General features: G+C 33.7%; 4 protein-coding genes and 1 long non-coding RNA gene across 5 annotated transcripts; all 5 read right to left on the bottom strand.

Moving 5' to 3' along the window:
* Positions 1 to 126: 126 nt before the first annotated feature.
* LOC134243899 (uncharacterized) lies at positions 127 to 892 on the bottom strand. Its single transcript, XR_009987132.1, has 3 exons — positions 819 to 892; positions 329 to 430; positions 127 to 181 (listed from the first exon to the last, which is right to left on the bottom strand). It is a non-coding gene; the product is annotated as an uncharacterized LOC134243899 (long non-coding RNA).
* Positions 893 to 2,147: 1,255 nt separating this feature from the next.
* On the bottom strand, positions 2,148 to 6,862 carry LOC134243895 (uncharacterized). The gene is made up of 7 exons (XM_062726132.1): positions 5,963 to 6,862; positions 5,476 to 5,681; positions 5,008 to 5,158; positions 3,815 to 4,480; positions 2,995 to 3,045; positions 2,556 to 2,634; positions 2,148 to 2,441 (listed from the first exon to the last, which is right to left on the bottom strand). The coding sequence occupies exons 1-7, from the start codon at positions 6,012 to 6,014 to the stop codon at positions 2,159 to 2,161; spliced, it is 1,488 nt and encodes a 495-aa protein (XP_062582116.1). The 5' UTR covers positions 6,015 to 6,862; the 3' UTR covers positions 2,148 to 2,158.
* Positions 6,863 to 7,786: 924 nt separating this feature from the next.
* LOC134243956 (riboflavin transporter 2-like) lies at positions 7,787 to 10,515 on the bottom strand. Its single transcript, XM_062726205.1, has 2 exons — positions 9,107 to 10,515; positions 7,787 to 8,121 (listed from the first exon to the last, which is right to left on the bottom strand). Exons 1-2 carry the CDS (start codon positions 10,277 to 10,279, stop codon positions 7,927 to 7,929), a joined length of 1,368 nt encoding a protein of 455 aa, XP_062582189.1. The 5' UTR covers positions 10,280 to 10,515; the 3' UTR covers positions 7,787 to 7,926.
* Positions 10,516 to 11,614: 1,099 nt separating this feature from the next.
* On the bottom strand, positions 11,615 to 12,142 carry LOC134243976 (uncharacterized). The gene is made up of 2 exons (XM_062726222.1): positions 12,054 to 12,142; positions 11,615 to 11,938 (listed from the first exon to the last, which is right to left on the bottom strand). The coding sequence occupies exons 1-2, from the start codon at positions 12,125 to 12,127 to the stop codon at positions 11,656 to 11,658; spliced, it is 357 nt and encodes a 118-aa protein (XP_062582206.1). The 5' UTR covers positions 12,128 to 12,142; the 3' UTR covers positions 11,615 to 11,655.
* A 1,725-nt stretch (positions 12,143 to 13,867) lies between these two features.
* LOC134243963 (CUB domain-containing protein 2-like) lies at positions 13,868 to 18,337 on the bottom strand. Its single transcript, XM_062726213.1, has 4 exons — positions 18,286 to 18,337; positions 17,894 to 18,108; positions 17,657 to 17,807; positions 13,868 to 14,000 (listed from the first exon to the last, which is right to left on the bottom strand). The coding sequence occupies exons 1-4, from the start codon at positions 18,335 to 18,337 to the stop codon at positions 13,933 to 13,935; spliced, it is 486 nt and encodes a 161-aa protein (XP_062582197.1). The 3' UTR covers positions 13,868 to 13,932.
* Positions 18,338 to 19,044: the final 707 nt, after the last annotated feature.

The following is a 19,044-nucleotide window of genomic DNA, read 5'->3' as shown; positions in this document are numbered from 1 at the left end:
CTAAGTTTAATTTCCCTAGCAGAGTTTTTCCTTAGAATATTAATTGGTTTGAGTCCTGTTGTGAGCAAACAATGTAGACTGAATGTGCAGGAAAGTTGCTTGTCCTTTGGATTTATATTGCCTCATATCCATGGTACCCTGTAAGGAAATGCTTCTTCTTGTGGGAATAGTTGATCAATATCTACAATAAAGATTATGATGACAATATTTAATACATTCTTATATTGAAATATCTTGAAATTGAATTATGTTGTATTTCTTTCTCACAGTACTAGATCTATTAGAATTTAGATTTGAAAGTGTATTACATGTAGTTTATTCTAAATACCTTCAATTCCACACACAGGACATGGTTCTTCACTTCTTAAAATACCCAACCACTTTCCTTACTCTCCTTCACTTGAAAGGCTTATCTTCTGTAAGCTTCTCCCTGCTCAAATGGCAAAGACTAGTATTATCTTTCCAAAAACATGTACTAGGTATTTATACTAGGTACGTACTTGAATTATGAAGAAATCAATCTTACTCATTACTGTTCCTTTAAATTTTTACAAATATTTAATATGAAAGTATTTGATAGAATTTAAATGATGCATCTCACTGTATATAATTTTTTTACACATCTTGCACTCAGTTAAAAGCTCTGCGATTCTCTCCAAAATACGATGAAAAGTTCAGCCAAAATAATCACAAACTGAGTCTGTCATTGTCACAGTCTGTACACATGGTACATATGATTCGAAGACTGACCAAAAAAAATCAACAAACTAGACTTTGTCATTAACTTCAATCATAAAAACATCAATTTTTTTACTTACATTTATGATCCCATACTGTTTAATTCACTCCTTTTCATTTAATAAACACAAACACCATCTACTGAGGTATCAAAGCACATTTTCTACCACTACGGGATGCAGAATTGAGTCGCTAAATGTAGAACTAAAACACAAAATTGTATCGTTATCCGCTGCTCCGTGACGTTCTAAATCGTCATCGTTTTTGTCGTTTTCAATAAGGACTACCTATTTTCTCAAGTTGATTTCTTTTCAACAAAGCAAAATATAAAAGCATAATTTGGTACACGAATCGAGGTAACAATTTTGAATTTGAATTTCTAGGTTGTTTTTCGTTTTTGCTCCATTTTACAGTTAATATGACTACAGACTTTATATGGAGCATTGTTTGTAACTTACTAATTTTTGACCTGCTCCGCGATCCGATTTTTGCATTTTTAAAATCTGGATAAGTTTTGAATATATCGTAATATTTTGAAAAAGATTAATACAAATCATTTGGATTTATTGTTGAAATATTTCTTCCAAATTTGGATAACATATGACGTCAAATAAAAAAGATATGACAGTTGTCAACGAACTTTTCGAATAACCCTCGTATATGTAAAAAAAAAAAAATTGAACTGGGGTTGTATATTCGTGGGGAGGAGGGGGGGGGGGGGTCCTGTCCACAAGTACATGTACCTGTGCTCTCCAGGGTTAGGGTGGGGCCACAATTTGAGATCAAAGTTTTACATAAGCATACACGGAAATATTTAAAAATACATGTATTGTTCTCAAACCAGCAAAACCATGGTTGGTCAATGGTCACATTTACATGGAAGCATCCTTACATGTAGGTAGCTAGTGTATAATCAAGTTTGTTCAAAATATAACCCCCGGGGTAGTGTGTTTATCAAAGTTTTACAAAAGAATACTTTAAATTTTTCTCAAGAACAGACAGGCCATGTCAATTCAGAACATTCTCAGGAAGTGCAGATTCAGATTTACAAAAGAAAATCAAATGTGCAGGAATGGCTCGTCTATTCTTGAGAAAAATGTACAAATCATCAAGCAATGTAGATTAAAGTTTACTCATTCAAATTATGCCCCCCTTCCGGAACACATTAATTTTATATAAGAAAAGTTTCCGATACTTGACTGATTTCTTTTTTCCTTGCCGAAGTCCTCAGTTGAGCGACGTGGCTCCTTGTCACTTGTTTAAAAAACAAATCAAAATTACCCCATACTTTATACCGGTAGCATATAAAATATTCCCTCTATTTATCTTAGACAATTTTTAAAACGAGAAGAATTAAATTAAATGCGCTGAACATTTTCTGCTCGTTTAATTGCTGCTTTGGGGTTTATATATTAACGTATTAGACATAGCACTCCGCTATTTCCATGTATGTTTTCGATTCCGTCTTCTTACTAAAACGTGCATCTAAATAATCGTTATTCTGTAGTTCATCTGTACTTTTATAAAATAGGGCATCCGAATCCATGATATCTAAGTACGTGTTGTCTGGATCCAGGCGATGCACTCCATATGTATCTGAACACGTTTTCCTGGATTTCTGTAAGGGGGCATATGTCTCCCCCATTGTATGGTGTTCAGATGTAGACGCGGTGTGTACTGAGCGACGGCAATTTAGAGGAAACCTATAAACAATCCATTTGAATGAAATCTATCTCCATTTGAATCTAATCAAAAACACATTGAAATAAATTCAGAAAAAAGAAAAATAGATTTCTGTTTAAACTATATTTCTATACCTGGTCTTTTTCTTTTTGAATAACATCAGGACCACAAGTAGTAAAGTTGTTGCTGATGTAATCCCGAAGAAAACAGCATCTTACAGGGAAACACAAAACAAAACTCATATTACTAGCAAATCTACTTTGATAAAGTAATTTTCAATTTGCCCCCCCTCTTTTTTTTTTAAAGCAAGTCATTTTTTTTTTATTCATATTCATAATAAGTATCTCTTTACATCAGAACTACTTATAAAAATTGGAGAGAGAAATGAAATAAGTGGGATACTAAAACGATCTGAATTTAGAATTTATATAAGATGAGCAACTCAAACAAGTCAAACAACGGGCCGAGTTCGCGCTGATTTAAAAACCCATCTTCCCGGGAAAGGGGGGGGGGGTCGTACATTTTAGTTGTGGTTTGCGACGATGTTAAGATATAATAATAAAGAAAACTCACAAATATTTACGCTTGTGCTTCCTGAAGCCTCGGATTCAGTTTTGATGCCATCTTTAAAAGAGAAGAATGCATATATTATTAAATATATACGAATGTTCAGGAGGCGGATCCAGCAATTTTTTGAGTTCTGAGATAGCGAGCCTCACTCAAAAACAGAATAACAATAACGAAGAGAGCAAAATTATAATCATCTTAAGCCTTTGTAAATAATTTATTTATTTTACGCCCCTGACATTAAATATTTTTGCAATATTTCCAAAATAAAATTGTTGGGAATTGGACACAATACGTTTTTGTTTTTTAATTGAATTTTCCTGGAAAACCACCCTGTAGGGGACTTAAAACTTAGAAATATTTTATTTTGGCCTTAATGTGGCTCGAAAATGGTAGCCGAAATCTGATATTAAATTGAACCTCGCATATTTTTTGAATAAGTAGAATATGTGTGATTCTGTCTATAGATCGATAATATAACAGATGGAATACATGTATGAGCAGAGATTGTAGCCGATCGAGCTATTTTGAACTCTACTTATACTCAGATCGTACTAGAGGTAAATATGTATGCATGTTTTCAAGAATACGGGGTTCCCCCTTACTCTCCACATGTTAAAAAAAAATTAAAAGGGGTTCCAACTCACAGCCCCCACCCTTTCCTGGATCCGTAAAATTGTGGACATAGTATTTTTAACGAAATACAGTGTGTATGCTGAAAATTAAAGCAAATGTTAATTACTACTATTACACATCTATATTTCTGATAAATTATATCCTTGATGATTTTGTGTTTAAACCCTACACCATTACTTTGGCATATTACCTGTTATCAGTTTTGTTTCAAGGATGGCTAAAGTTGTTGCAAATTTTACAACTCCTGGTAATTTTGCTGCTACAGTATTCTTTTTCACAGTTGTTGGTATTCTATTTACTGCATAAGACATTTTTGTTACTTTTGCCGTAAGCTTTGATGTTGTTTTTGGAATTCTTTTTGTTGTCAAGGTCCTCCTATCTTTCACTGTCGCCGTTGAATTTGATGTTGTCACTAGAGCTGTTGTATTCTGTGTTAGCTTTGTTGTAAATGTTGTTTTTGGAATTCTTTTTGTTGTCAAGGTCCTCAGTTCTTTCACTGTCGCCGTTGAATTTGATGTTGTCGCTACAGTTGTTGTATTCTGTGTAAGCTTTGTTGTAAATGTTGTTCTTGGTATTCTGTTTGTTGTCAAGGTCCCCTTTGACTTTGATGTTGTCGCTAGAGCTGTTATCCTCTGCAAAAGATTTGTTGTCAGTCCAGTTTCCGGTATTCTATTTAATGTCCACGGCATTTGTACTACTGTCGCCGTTGATCTGGGTCTTGTCACTAGAGCTGTTGACATCGGCATTAGTTTTGTTGTCAGTCTAGTTTCGGGTATACTTTTTAATGTCCACGAAATTTGTTCTACAGTCACCGTTGATTTAACCGTATTTTGTTCTGTAACACGTGGAAGGGAAACTGAAAAGACAAGTTTTTAAAGAAAACTTCATTTAAACTCAAAGTTCAATATCTAAAATTCAAAATTTTTCACATTTTATACACACATAAAATATGTATTAAGCCCTAACAATTATGGCTAAGGTTAAAGTTTGTGAATTTTTTAAACTGTGGTTCAAACTCCAAGATTAACAGATCAGATGTCAATAACCAAATAAAGGCCTTATCATAAAGAATACCTATGTGAAATATGAAAGTCATAGCCTTAACCAATCAAAAGTTATGGGCAAGGTTAAAGTTTTTGCGGTTAAACAGCTAAACAGACAGACACACGGACGTACAGGATAAAAGAACTATATATGTACAACCCAATCTTCGATGACGGGGGCATAAAATGATATCTCAATTTCATGACTTTAGCTGCGTACATTTGTAAGACATTTGTATGGGTATATAGGAGTTTATGGCGTGATTGTATCCTTTAATATATCTCTATTAACTTTTGCTTCAAGTTGAATTTTAACCTTAAAAACAACCCATTATAATACCACTCCAAGACATTAAAAATCCCTTCGCTGTAAATTTGTCATCGGATATAAAGGAAATCCGTATCAAACGTCCCGTTGCAGTTCTTTTTATATTGCTCTCTTTGCCACATCTATTCAGGAGAGTATGACAGCAAGGTTCAACTTCCTTAATCTAAAAATATATTCATTAAAAATCAAAATAATTTTCAATGTACAAATACTGGAAAAACATTTTCTGCACACTGTTTGAAGTTATAAGTTTTTATACAGTATAGAAATAATTTTTTTGTGCTCAAAAACAATGATTCACATAAAATCTGTTTAAGAATAAATACAAATCTTATGGTCATTTTTCTTCACAAAATTGAAAGGAGAGAGAAAGAGAGCAAAACAAAATAAATCACAACGAGCCCCCCCCCCCTTTTTTGTACCCAAAATTAAAAATCAAAGGTCTATTTTATGAAAAAAAGCATATTTTGTTAAAATTACCTCCAGATAGTCATCACATGGGTAATATTTGTGTTTCCTGATGTCGAAGTCATGAATGGAAAAGTAAATTTTGGCTTGTTGGAATCCCGTTGAAATGACCCAAGTGTAGTTTACGTTATTGGGATAGTTTCCAGGGTACCCAGGGGAGGTAATTGTTCCACTGCTGTCGTATAGATACGTGGTTGTAGATATTTGCAAATTATTTCCTTAAAAGAAAAAAAATGTAAAGAAAACCACATATTATAAACAACTCACAAGTTAATAAATACATATGACTTTTGCAGGCGCGGATCCAGAAATTTTTTCCACCACATTTCCATTATAATTAGCAACTCACAAGTTAATAAATATATATGACTTTGTATTAATTAATTTTTATTGCCAGTATATAAAAGAATTCCTCAGTCAAATGTCAAAGGACTGCGGAATAGGTGGTAAAAATTTAAAGTTAATTTCATTTTTTTCTATAAAAAAGTAAAGCTCTTACCTATCAAATTGAAAATAATCGCAACAATAAACAGATGAACATTTTTCCACATTATGCTTCAACAAATCAGCTGAGGAAGAAACACGCGGAAATTTTTACTTCTCCGTAGAAATACACACAAAAGTATTTTTGTCAACCGCTTTCGCGAAAGCGAGGGGACATCAAATATCATTCGTCTGTCCGTCCGTCACAAAAACTTCAACCGTGTTTATTACCAGTGACAAAAGCTTTTTAAGACCTATGATTTTTGACCACGTGGTCTTGACCTTTAAGTTTTACCCACTTTTATTTAAAAATTTAAACATTACTTTAAATTAGCCATAACTTTTGAATGAGGAGATAGAGGGCTTTCGTATGAAACATGTGTAACACCCGTGACAATACCTTTTTAAATACACTATGATTGGTGATCTTGGCATTGAAGTTTTACCTACTTTTCAAAAACTTTAACCTTGGTCATAACTTTTGAATGAGAATTTAAGAGATAGGACTTTCACATTTCACATGTATATAACCTGTGACATGACCTTTTTAAGTAATTTTTGACCCCATGCCCTTGAACCTTGACGTTTGACTTTTTTCAAAAACGTTGTTTTTCTTTACAACTTCTGATTGAAAAGAGGTCAAGATTTCATATTGACATGTTCACTACCTGTGACAAGATATTTCCGAAAATGCTATGATTTCTGACACATTGACCTTAATCTTATGTTTTACGTGATTAAAAAAACATTTTTGGTGATTTCTTTTGAATGACATAAGATAGGGCATTCATATTTGATACAATAGGCTATAAATAATAGCATCTCAGCCACATAGCTGCAGATCTGTAGCGTTATGGTTTTATATATTAGTCTCTGACCATGACGCTACAGATCCTGTAATGCAAAGAAACGTGCAATTTACGGCCCAAGATTTTACGGCACTTTTTGGGAGAATTTTCTCACTTTTGAACTTAAGTAAATCATCTACCTTACACCCCTTAATTCCAGACACATTCTTAAACCAATTTGTATATTTCATTTTCCTCTCAACCATTTATATATCGCCTCTCCAGGCGAAAAATAGCCATGATTTGAATTGTCAGAGGATTGCAGAAAATTCTAATTCAAGCGAGTTAATCGCTTGTAAAGACAATTATAAAGGGCTAGGAGGTCTATAAAATATACCGATTTATTAGAAAATGTGTCTAGAATCATAGAGGGAACGGAAGATGGTTAACTAATGTTGGAAAGTGGAGAAATTCTCCCCAACATTGCGTAAAAAATCTTGCGCCGAAAATTGCACATTTTTTGCATTACTGGATCTGCAGCTACTCACCCACAAAGACATCGAAAGCGACACCGCTAGTCAAGGGTTTCTGATACGCTATTCTTTTCATAAACTTGTGAGGAGAGCAGCGTATCAGAAACCCTTGGCTAGCAAAGGAGCGCAAGCTGGGGACCACAATTCTTTGAAACTGCTTGTTAAAAATTGAAATCACATACTCGAAATGGTAACGTCAACTTAAGATAAAATCACATATTCGAATCAGATTACTTATTTTTCACTATCTTTCTTTTAATGATGAATTTTTACATGAATTTCTGAGGTTTGTTGCATCGTTTTGAATTTGTAGTTGTTCATATTTAATTATTTTTAGGCAGTCGATTGAGGATCAACGACGCAAGATCGACAGACAGCATTTTGGTTACCTTCTCTGTGAGAAATGTACATGTATCCAGGAGTGCAAAAAAAATCTAAGATTTTGTATATGCATGTTAAACTCATATCAAATACTTTGTTTCCTTATCATAATATTGAAAGAAATAATACATACAAGTACGTGTAATATTTATAAATTCGGCAGTCGGAGTAACATTAAAAAGTGAATACATAAAACAATTGTAAAGACAGCACAAAAACGCACAGAACCAGTTAGAAAGTATACTGTAACTCGCAAATGCCATTTATTTTTTTAAACATTAACAGAGCGGAGCACTTTCCAAAAGTTCCCAAACATTGATTATGAAGTATATGATAATGGCGCCAAGAAATGATCCAAGCTGCTGCATGACACCGATCCAGAGAAGTGTCCTCCGTCCTCCCCTGTGGAAGATGTTAGCTATGGAAACTCCGGAGTAAGTTAGGAAAAGACTGGCGAGTATCCAAGACAAAATCTGTAAAGCAAAAACCTTAATTATAAAATAATGATTCATTAAAAAAGAGTTTGCGCTTTAATATCAAATTCAAAGGTTTTTACAGTTACACATCTAAAAGTATGATTTTCTCTTTAAAAAAAAAATTAATGTCTTCAAAACGTGAAATACAAAACTAGAATTAATTTTTTTAGCTTAATCTTCAATGTGATACGAGCCATTTCAATTAAAACAAGATGTGTTTGTGAAACACTATGTTCTAAAAGTTCTAAAAACTATTTTTAGCATATAGGTCACAGTCAAGGTCACAAGGTCATTGATCTTCATGTCATTTGAAAGAACTTTAATAGTGGAGTATGCGTACTAAAAATGAAGTCTGTATCTCCTGTGGTTCAAAAGTTATGGCGAAAGTTCGAAAAAGCTATTTTTAGCATATAGGTCACAGTCAAGGCCACAAGGTCATTGCCATTGGTGTCATTTGTATGAGCTTGATTAATGAGGTATGCATAACAAATATGAAGTCTCTATCTTCTATGGTTCAAAAGTTATATGGCAAAAGTTCGAAAAAGCTTTTTTAGCATGTAGATCACAGCCAAGGTCACTGACCTTGGTGTCATATGAAAGTACTTTATAAGTGGAGTATGCATATTAAATATGAAGTCTCTATCTCTCATGGTTCAAAAGTTATGGCGAAGGTTAAAGTTGACATCAGGCAGACAGATAAACAGACAAAATTTGCAGCTCTCCACCGTCAAGGGGTGGCGTCTCCATCAGAGAGAAAAATTTACGAAAGCAACGTAAAAACATGTATATAATCAATCTAAAAGCAAATTTTATGAATTCATTACCATGGGTTGATTTGAATATGTGTCATTGTGTGTTGGGGGTGGATTTGGATGTCCAAAGAGTTTTCATATTAAGAAAAAGGAGGACAATCCACCACCTCCTGGAGTTCATAATTAAAAACAATTCAACGTTATTCAAATATGAAGAGGTGTGTACATACGACTAAAAATTCGCCTGCAAATGTCCCAACTAGCATCGGGGTAGGACTTGCTGATGCAGTGTAAATAATGTACACGGCTGAAAGGATTCCAATCAATGTACACGTTGATATAACGAAACACGAGGAAACAGTTAAAAACATAGCTGCAAAACAAGACAGCGGGTTTGCAATCAAAGACAAAATGACTGCCAAATGATAAATACGTAATCCATACGGCAAACTTGAGAAAGTAGCTATTGATGGCAACACTGTATTTTTAACGCCATTTATGATAGCAGTTATTATCAAATAATAATAATATTTTGGTGAAGAACTGGAAAAAGTTTCGGTAGCATCTGGGTGTGACTTTTCCATCAGGGAATATTCTTCAGCTGCTATGAAGTCTTTCGAGCTTTTGCTCTTGTAGTCTGAAATTTCAAGGCTTTCAAGTTCCAATGTTTGGTTATTCTTGTGAGAAATCGCATAGGCACGTCTGCAATATCCAGAGTAATTCAAAAAAGTAAACGCAGTTCCACTTGCAAAGACCATACAAGAGAGGAACAGGAAAAAATCCCGCACAGGAAATACAGGGTCATGAAACCCTGGTTGGGTAATGTAGTCAGATACGTTAGTAGTAGAGTTAATGAAAGAGATGTTTTGACAAGAAAATGACCCACTTCCTTGAATTAAACCAACTATTCCTGGAACAAGACTGCTCATTCCTTCTCCAATGAAATAAACCGTTAGGTAAATTTCTTTGAATTTGACCATAAACGGTAAGAAAACCACCGAGGTCGTACAATCAACGAGAGCCAGAAACCCCGTCAGCGTCAGTAACCATGTACTTCTCTCAACACCAGCAACGTGACTTGTCGAATCCCAAAAGAACGCAAGAAGTAAACAAGCAATGCAACCGATTCCCAGGATAACATAGATAACAACTGTATCATCCAGCTTCCCTGGAGCTTTAGTACGCATGAGCGTAACGAACAGCGGTCCGATGTTTGCTATTTGAGTTATGATAGAAATGTAGGAGACAAGTCTCCATCCTTCGGGAAGACGTCCGTGTATGATAAGTAATGGAGACTCTGCCCACAGTCCATTTATGTCGATCCAAGATCCAATACCGAAAATCACCACTGTCAGACACACTAACGGATGAACCTGGACCCACTTACAACGCTTCTTTTCCATGATAGGTGTGAATTCTGAATGTGAGATACCTTATCGAAGCAATTTATGATTCATTCCATCTATGCATTAAGAAGGGATATGCCGTCGAATACATTATTTAGTCTAAACTTGTACAAGTGTTGTCAGAAATTGGTTAATTATTTAGATAAGACTTTGGTATGTATGTTTGTTTATGGGGTAGTGTGTCATCACAACGCCACTGCCTAAACTGCAGTGGAATGCTACAAGGTAGAACTACCCAGGGTATTATGAAATGAATGCATGTGTAATCCCTTCTGCTTGGCTTTTTTTTTTATTACCAACTTCAGTATTACTTACACCATTGGACCTATTTAGGTTTACTTTTGAGAATAGAATCTAAGAGCAAGCAAAAATAGATGAGGACCCATTATAGCACACACTTGCTATTTACTAACAGACACTAAACATTATGCCATGAAATTCCAGGACTTAGGATCTTTTGATAGAGGTCATGAAACTTGTATTCGTTGTAAGTACAATTGGCGGTTCTTTGTAGAGCTGTCCTGCGCTGGCATATTTCCATATTTCACTGGCAGTTTTCGTTACATGAAAAAGGCATAAACTTTAATGCTAGTAGCAAATTTTTGAATCTTTAATAATGCAAAACTGCAAGTAACAATGTATAACAGTCTAGATTTAAATCATATACTAACCATCATATACAGAGACTAAAGATCAAATGAAAATAATTGCCGATTCACTAGGCCTATCTATGATGTTTTATTCCTCATACACAAATATAAATATCGGTAAGTGAAACAAAATCACTAAATGAATCGATAAATATATATTTACAAAAAAGATAGAGCATATTGATGAATTAATGAAAAATGAGAATTGAAAATTATAATTCTAAAATCTCTTCATTCCATTGGAGCTTGCTCCTTAATCAGGAGGACAGTTTCGGGTCTTTTGGATGAGATTTCATGTTGTAAATTTTGAATTTACCGGGTGGCAGTAAATTTTGTATTTACTGCCATCAGGTAAAATCAAAATTTACAACAAGAAAGAGACCTTAAAAATCACGGTAGGCGTTGGCAAGATAAAGAACCCTCACTGCTCAATGGCTTTGAGTACCAAGAAAAAGTCAAAATTTTAAGCTCTTCACCGGTATGGTGACTTTACTGTTTGAGTGAAAAATTCTCCAACGGGACATGCAGTAAAACAATAATCAATCCAAAGAGAGGAAAGATCAAATTGAATGAAAAGAAAAGCTGACTCAGTTTTTATTGCTCATACCCTAAAAACTATCTTTAAGCAAAACAAATATCCTTTGAACAAATATACATGTATAAATATATTTAAAAAAAATAAAATCACATTGATCAAGTTATAAAAACAACTGAAACACTAAATCATAATTCCAAAATCTCTTCCGGTGGTCTTTCTTCTGCTTTCAATTGGATCTCCTCTTTACAAATGGCGTAAATGTTTTGATTACTCGGTTTTGCATGTGGTCGCTTTACAAATGTGGTGTCGTACACACCCTCGGGGTATTCCATATAAAGACCATCCCGACTGTCTTCATACAAAACAGTTTCAGCCTCTTGAGCGCTTGAGTAAATAGGAACTGGATTTAAGTCATTCTCGTTGGATGGTATTCTGTCTTCCTCAGTTATCATACTGGATGCAGCTCTCCTTCAAAAACATGAAAGTGCTGAATACTATAATATTAATCTCACTCTCTCATAAAAATTTTAGAAACTTTGTAGAACATCTACATTTCATATCATTGTATCGATGGTTTTAATACCTTAACCAGCATCCTTGTTTTGACAAACATCCCAGGACAAATAACAGTCCAACCATTATTGCACAACTGGCCATGAAAATGTAAACTATAGGAAAGAAAAAAAAAACTAAATAGTTTTCTTGTAAAAGTCATTTTTAGCGGACACATGCAATTTTAAATACCTAGAAAATTTCTGTGATCTTTTCGAACTGTTGTTGTTTGCAGCGTGAGTAATACCGTTGTTGATGCTTTCCGAGTTGTCTCCAATTCAGTCGACGTTGTTGTCTTCAAAGTTTCTACATCAGTTGACGGGCCGTGTTGTAACGTCGCTACAACCATTACTTGAACATTACAACTTACTTTGGTACTGCTTTTCAAAGCGCCCTTATAAAAGCTAAATTATGTTTAGCTTTAGGGAAGTGAATTGAAAATGAGATCTTAAAATATATGGCTTTAATATACAATTTAACAAAAATAACGCGCACAGATTGAATCTGGACATACCCATCATGAATAGATTAAGCTGTAATTAGTACTTAGACTTTGCATGTACCACCTGTGTGAAATATGTTAGGTGCAAAATATAGAATTTTTAGGCTGGATGTAGTTGTGACAATAGTGCAAGGGCATTGTTCATGTTTTTCTACATATACATGTAAATAATTTCACATGATATATGTAAGCAGATTTTCATTTCTGTAACCAGCTATACACCGTACAATATGTGAATTTAAAATTATAAAACAGAAAGGCCATTCTTTTCAAATTCGAGTTTTTGAAATTTGTCTTAGTACCAAAAACTACCTTTACAATCAATATAGAAGAAAATGACCCACACATATTTGCCCTGCCGGATTGATCGTTATATCAGAGCCCTCTACAAAGATTGTGAAATCAGACATGCAGCATTAAAATGTCCATTTTAATAAAACCATTTGATTTATGAAAAAATAGAAGAGATCATTCTGTTTCCCTGAATCAGTAAAATATACTAATACCAGCATAAGTACCATAAAACTATGAGGAAAAAACTAGAACAAATAGAACTCGGAAATTCACAATTCACTTGTAAATATGATACAATCTAAGGTCACTTGAAGAAATTTTTTTTTTTTTGAAATCAAGGGAAAAAAATAAGGAGAATGGAAAAAAATTATTCAAAGAATCTGAGAGCAGATCTAAAGGGGGATGGGGTTGGAAGGACAGGTCACTTTAAAGCGGGTTGGTGGGAAAATAGGGAGTTGTGATATAAAAAGCTCCAAGCATCTTGATAAATCGCGCTGAAATGAATTTTTTCTCACAAACAAAATGTAGTTTGAATTTATGACCTTTACCTTCAGACTCCAACATCGATAGGACAGAATTTATAGTTCCATGCACTTTGAAATGTAGCTCGACAATAGAAAAGCTAATCAAACAAGATGTGTTTGTGAAACACTATGCGCCCGGCGGCAACAAAGTTCTAAAAAGCCATTCTTAGTAAATATGTCACAGTCAAGGTCATATGATCATTGTCCTTGGTGTCGTTTGAAAGCACTTAATTAGTGGAGTATGCATACCAAATATAAAGTCTACATCTCCTATGGTTCAAAAGTTATGGCAAAAATTCGAAAAAGCTATTTTTAGCATATAGGTCACAGTAAAGGTCACAAGGCCATTGGTGTCAGTTGAAAGTGCTTAATTAGTGGAGTATGCATACCAGATATGAAGTCTCTATCTCTCATGGTTCAAAAGTTATGGCGAAGGTTAAAGTTGACAACAGACAGACAAACAGATAAACAGACAAACAGACAGACAGGACAAAAACAATATACGCCCCGAATAAATTCGGGCGCATAAAAAAGTATATTCATCCGTATATCACACATTACTGGTATGTCATATGCTTACGTTCTATGCTTCAATTTTTCGTACTTATCTGTTTTTTGCTCGTTGTTGTTAAAGGTGAACTTGATGGTATGAAAGACACTGTTCAAGTTATAAAAGTATACAATTATACATTAATTAATTGTTGGATAAATATAAGTGAACAATTAATGTGCATTTATTTATTATAAGAATAAAACTAAATTATCAGGAATATTGCTGTTTTTACTGTTTTAATAGAAACGAACCATTCCAAAATAGTAAAAATCCTTTCCCTGTTTCACTTCTGTCTGATACAAAAGACACCCTAATTTTATTTCCCTTGGTTAATATAGATATGTTACTAAATTGACCACATCTCTTTAGTGGCGTGTGGCAGCAAGGATCAATCTCTGTAATCTGAAATAAATTTAACAATAAAATTAAAAAAAAATATCTCAGACAGATTTTTTTTCAAAATTAAGTGTTCGATATAAGATACCTGCAGGTAGTCGTTACATTGATTTGTCTGCGAACTTTTGATATCCACGAAGAAAATGACGAAATAAACGTATGCTAAGTATCCTGGTTTAATTATCCAGGTATAATTAGCATTGTTTGGGTAGTTTGCCGGGTATCCAGGAGATGTTAGATTTCTGTCCTGGTTGTCTTCAATGGTTTCTAACAATGTGTATTCAAATTTTCTCCAAGCTAAAGCCAAGTAGACAACGTCTTGAAAGATGATTTCGAAAGAGGAAAACTATTTAATATATTATTTCATTTTAAAGCATAAGAAATCAAATTTTTCTTCACCAGTGTAAAAAAATGAAATGTTAGCACATATTTGTTTAATTCTATATATTACCTACCGGTTGAAATACACGTAATTGTCGTGAAAGTCAAAAGTGAACTTGCGTACATTTTTGACAAAACACTCCACAAGAAATCCAGCATCCTACACAGGAAGAACTTTAGGCTTTCAATGTGACCGACATAAAGCTATTATTAAGGGAAAGGGAAGTTTTCACTTGGCCTATAATGTTGAAAAGCATTTAATTGATTATGTATTGTAATAGACGTGTATTTTAAATATTACGAAGTTTTTTGTTTTATTTAGCACGAATATAATTATTGTTCTAATCTGTACGATTACAGGTGTCAATATCCACCGAATCTGTGCATTATATTAATGTTTGTAGCAGTGTATTATATTATTTAATTTAAAAAATGGGTATCAACTGTTCCTTCGCCATGCGCTCGGCACTTTGAAATGAAAGTTGCGGGTTCTTCTGATGAGACCTTAAAAACCGAGGCACCGTGTCAGCTGCAGGCGTTGGCACGATAAAGATCCCTCACTGCTCAATGGCCCTGAGTGCCGAGTAAAGGTCAAAATTTGAAGCCCTTCACCTGCATACGCTGACGTCTCCATATGAGTGAAAAATTCTCGAGAGGGACGTTTTAAAATATACAATCAATCTTTATTCTTGGATTTTGTTTCATTTTTTTTAAAATTACGTTTCTTGTTTTGTTGCGTTTAGCTTGGTCTGGTTTTTTCATGCCAAAATACATATATATGCGTCTTTCTCTTTTTTAAGTTTAAAAGTAGAACTTGACATTGTCGAAATACCCCGGTATAAATACGCTTCTTCTGTTAAAAATATTATATTTTGCATTTAAATGAAGAATGGAAATAGTAAGAAAAGAAGAACTTTTGACTTACCTTGACTCCCTCCCCTTTTAGAAAACAAAAAATTCAAAACAAAAAAACACTTGTGAAGAATTAAGCAATGCAAATACGTAGATCACTTCTCCCAGTGCACAATAGCTGATTTGAGGCTTATATACCTCTCTCATCTGTCATAAAAATATTTTTTCCATTTTTTTTAATCTTCAGTGTAATGTTACTTACTGTTCGACTTTGTGCAGCTTTGAAGAAGGAAAAGGATGAATATTGCTTACGTTTTTGGTACACTGAGATCTCACCTTCAAGAAAAAGTGGATCCCCAAACATTTCTGATCTTCCGGCTCCAAGGTTTATTTGTAATCCGAGTCATGAATTTGTGAAAAATTATTTAAACCTTGTTGATAAGTAACAGATCATTCAATCCAGCGTTTATCGCAATGATCGAGGACAAAAAAAAATTGCATTATCTTGCTATATTCTAGATTATAATATTATATACTCTCTAAAAAAATTGACTCTGCTATAAGGATTTAGTGACAGAACTTTTCTGCGTCCTCAATTCTAGATACGTAGTATCAGAGGGAAGGGTATGTTTCAATATTGGGGGGGGGGGGGCTATCTCTCCTTCCCTGGAAAACGATGCTACGTGCCCAAGAAAAAAAATAATATGCGAAGAAATAAGTTTTTTATGCAGAGATTGGAGTCAACATTTTTTCATATAATCTAATGGAATCAACTTTTCAAAATTAGTACATCCTTGTATCATTTTTCTAGATTGAAATTAGAAAATAATCCGAATTATTAAAACGCAAATGTACACTGCAAAAAAGGGTATTCAGATACCTTGCAAATTTCTGTTATCTGTTTGAGTTGTTGATGCTGTTGGTAGTGGGAGTATAAATGTTGTTGAAACTGTCCATGTTGTTGTCTCCAGTGTTACTGACGTTGTTGTCATAGGAGTTGTTTCTGCATCTATTGTAGTGCCTTGCTGAAATGTTGCTACAAAAATATTAAACAACAATTTGAAAAAAAAAAATAACTCAAAAGTAAATGTAAAAATTTGAATTTTGAGAAATGAACTTACGCGGTAACTCATCTTTGTGTCATATTTAATGCATTCTCCACAAGAAAATCCTCTGTCGAAAGGATGTTGCAAAATAATTTTTAGGTTTATTTTAACATTCGGGGTCTTGTTCATAATATATGTAAATTCCTGCGAGTAAAGGGAGGGCGGAGCTGTTTCAGTATCTTTTGGGGCAACTATTTCCCCCTTCCCTGGAAAACGACACTACGTACCTGAACTAATTCATAATTATAAAAAATCGGCAACAAGAAAGAATCCTCTGCAAGTATTTACATCATATATCAAAGAAGATTTTCGCGTTTTCGGATATTGCAGCATATATACTAGTATATGGATTCATCTGAGATTTTAGTACAAGTGTATTTTTTATGAAGAAATATATTTGATAAGGTATGTGGGAATTGATTTTGACACATACATTAGTATTAGCAAAATAACTAGCATCACGGAACCATATAAAAAGAATTCTTGAAAGTGTACATGTAAAGCTGAGAATCAACGTTCTTGTCATTTTATCACTTCTGGTAGCATTACTTTCATTGATCAAGTTTTAAAATAACAGAGGCATTATCGGGGAAAAGATACCAATGCCAATACCAGCACTTAACCAGAAAAAAGAATGAAGCATTCTAATCGACAGGTAGGCAAAGGATTAAAACAAATCAGCATTGACTCCACCACAGAACTACTAGTTTCCTGGCTTTTTTGCGTTCTAGACTGACACTACTGGAATTGCAAGTCATCCTGTCTACCAGAAAGTTTCTTTTTACATTTCACAGAAGAGTTGTGTTTGTTCAATGTATATTACAATGTATTGTATTCATCGCCAAAGTTTCATAACTACAAAAATTTCATACTTATCTGTTTTATGTTCGTTGTTGTTACAGGTGAACTTGATGGTATGAACGATACTGTTAAAGAAATAAAAGTTTACAATTATAAATTAATTTGTTTTACATGTAATGCATATAAATCAGAAAAAAATATTACAGTATTTTGATAGAAGCAAACCATTCCAAAACAGTAAAAATCCTTTTCCTGTTTCACTCCTGTCTGATACAAAAGACACCCTAATTTTATTCCCCTTTGTCAATATAGGTATGTTCGTAAATTGGCCACATCTCTTTAGTGGCGTGTGGCAGCAAGGATCAATCTGTGTTATCTGAAATAAATTCAACAAGAAATTTTAAAAAATATCTCTCAGGCAATTTTTTTCTTTTAAAAAAATAAGTGTTCGATATAAGATACCTCCAGATAGTCGTTACATTGGTTTGTCTGCGAACGTTTGATATCCATGAAGAAAATGACGAAATAAACGTATGCTGAGTATCCTGTTTTAATTATCCAGGTACATGTATAAATAACATTGTTTGGATAGTTTGCCGGGTATCCAGGAGATGTTAGATTTCTGTCCTGGTTGTCTTCAATGGTTTCTAACAATGTGTATTCAAATTTTCCCAAAGCTAAAGCCAAGAAGACAAGGTCTTGAAACATGATTATGAAAAATTAATCTATGTATGTTATTTTATTTTAAAGCATCAAAAATCACATTTTTCTTCACCGATGAAAAAAAATGATATGTGAGGACATATTTAATTCTATATATATAAATGTATATAATTAAAAAATAAATCGCTTACCGGCTGAAATACACGTAAATGTCGTGAATGTCAGAAATGAATTTGCATTCATTTTTGACGAAACAATACGCCAAAAATCCAGCAAATCCTAAAACAGAAAGATTGTGAACTTTATTCTTTCAATGTGTACGAGATATAGCTAACATGAAGAGAAAGGGAAGTTTTCACTTGGCCTATAATGTTAAAAAGCATTTAAAGTAATATACGCCATATGAATGCCGATTTTTGTGTGAAACAAAATGATTAAATGATTTGAAACATATGAAGTGTAATAAAAAAATAATATTTTCACAAAATTTAACTATAAAACTCGTTGTAATAACAGAGCATTAAAGCAAAATCAATCACGAATTCAGTCTTTTCATGAATATTGATGAAGGAAGTGCGTAAACAGTAGGCCTAAATATAGACACGCATATCCATGGGAAACTATAGACAACGAGGCATGTTGCATTTTGACAACGATTATTTTAATAAAAGGTTAATATGCGTCATAACAGAACAGATGGTTGATACTGATTACATTAAAAAATAAGTAATATTAAGAGTAAGACGCCATCCATGTCAAAAGTGAGTTGTATCTCAAACGGCTTACCTCGTTTTTTTGACGCCATGTTTGTTTATCAATCTAGATTAAAGCTGACATCAATTCTTAAAAACGCAACATTTTCATCTATATATGTACGACTTGTTTCATACCAACTATAGCCGTATACCGCCATATTTCTTTCAGATACCTTGTCTCATTGTATCGATATA

This window comes from Saccostrea cucullata, unplaced genomic scaffold (assembly GCF_032062105.1).
Source record: "Saccostrea cucullata isolate Sc308-1 unplaced genomic scaffold, CSIRO_AGI_Scuc_v1 ctg1760, whole genome shotgun sequence".
NCBI lineage: Eukaryota > Metazoa > Mollusca > Bivalvia > Ostreida > Ostreidae > Saccostrea > Saccostrea cuccullata.
This window is presented reverse-complemented; position numbering and strand designations above follow the sequence as displayed.

Excerpts from the sequence above, each read along its gene's own strand:
- LOC134243895 (XM_062726132.1), bottom strand. The coding sequence starts at position 6,014 with ATGTGGAAAAATGTTCATCTGTTTATTGTTGCGATTATTTTCAATTTG. Across the intron at positions 5,682-5,962 it reads GATTATTTTCAATTTGATAG|GAAATAATTTGCAAATATCT; the intron begins GTAAGAGCTTTA and ends TTTTCTTTTAAG. Across the intron at positions 3,046-3,814 it reads TGAAACAAAACTGATAACAG|ATGGCATCAAAACTGAATCC; the intron begins GTAATATGCCAA and ends TCTCTTTTAAAG.
- LOC134243956 (XM_062726205.1), bottom strand. The coding sequence starts at position 10,279 with ATGGAAAAGAAGCGTTGTAAGTGGGTCCAGGTTCATCCGTTAGTGTGT. Across the intron at positions 8,122-9,106 it reads TTGCAGGCGAATTTTTAGTC|ATTTTGTCTTGGATACTCGC; the intron begins GTATGTACACAC and ends TTTGCTTTACAG.
- LOC134243976 (XM_062726222.1), bottom strand. The coding sequence starts at position 12,127 with ATGGCCAGTTGTGCAATAATGGTTGGACTGTTATTTGTCCTGGGATGT. Across the intron at positions 11,939-12,053 it reads AAACAAGGATGCTGGTTAAG|GAGAGCTGCATCCAGTATGA; the intron begins GTATTAAAACCA and ends ATGTTTTTGAAG.
- LOC134243963 (XM_062726213.1), bottom strand. The coding sequence starts at position 18,337 with ATGAATGCAAATTCATTTCTGACATTCACGACATTTACGTGTATTTCA. Across the intron at positions 18,109-18,285 it reads ATTTACGTGTATTTCAGCCG|CTTTGGGAAAATTTGAATAC; the intron begins GTAAGCGATTTA and ends TCTTGGCTTTAG. Across the intron at positions 14,001-17,656 it reads ATTTTTACTGTTTTGGAATG|TGTCTTTCATACCATCAAGT; the intron begins GTTTGCTTCTAT and ends TAACTTGAACAG.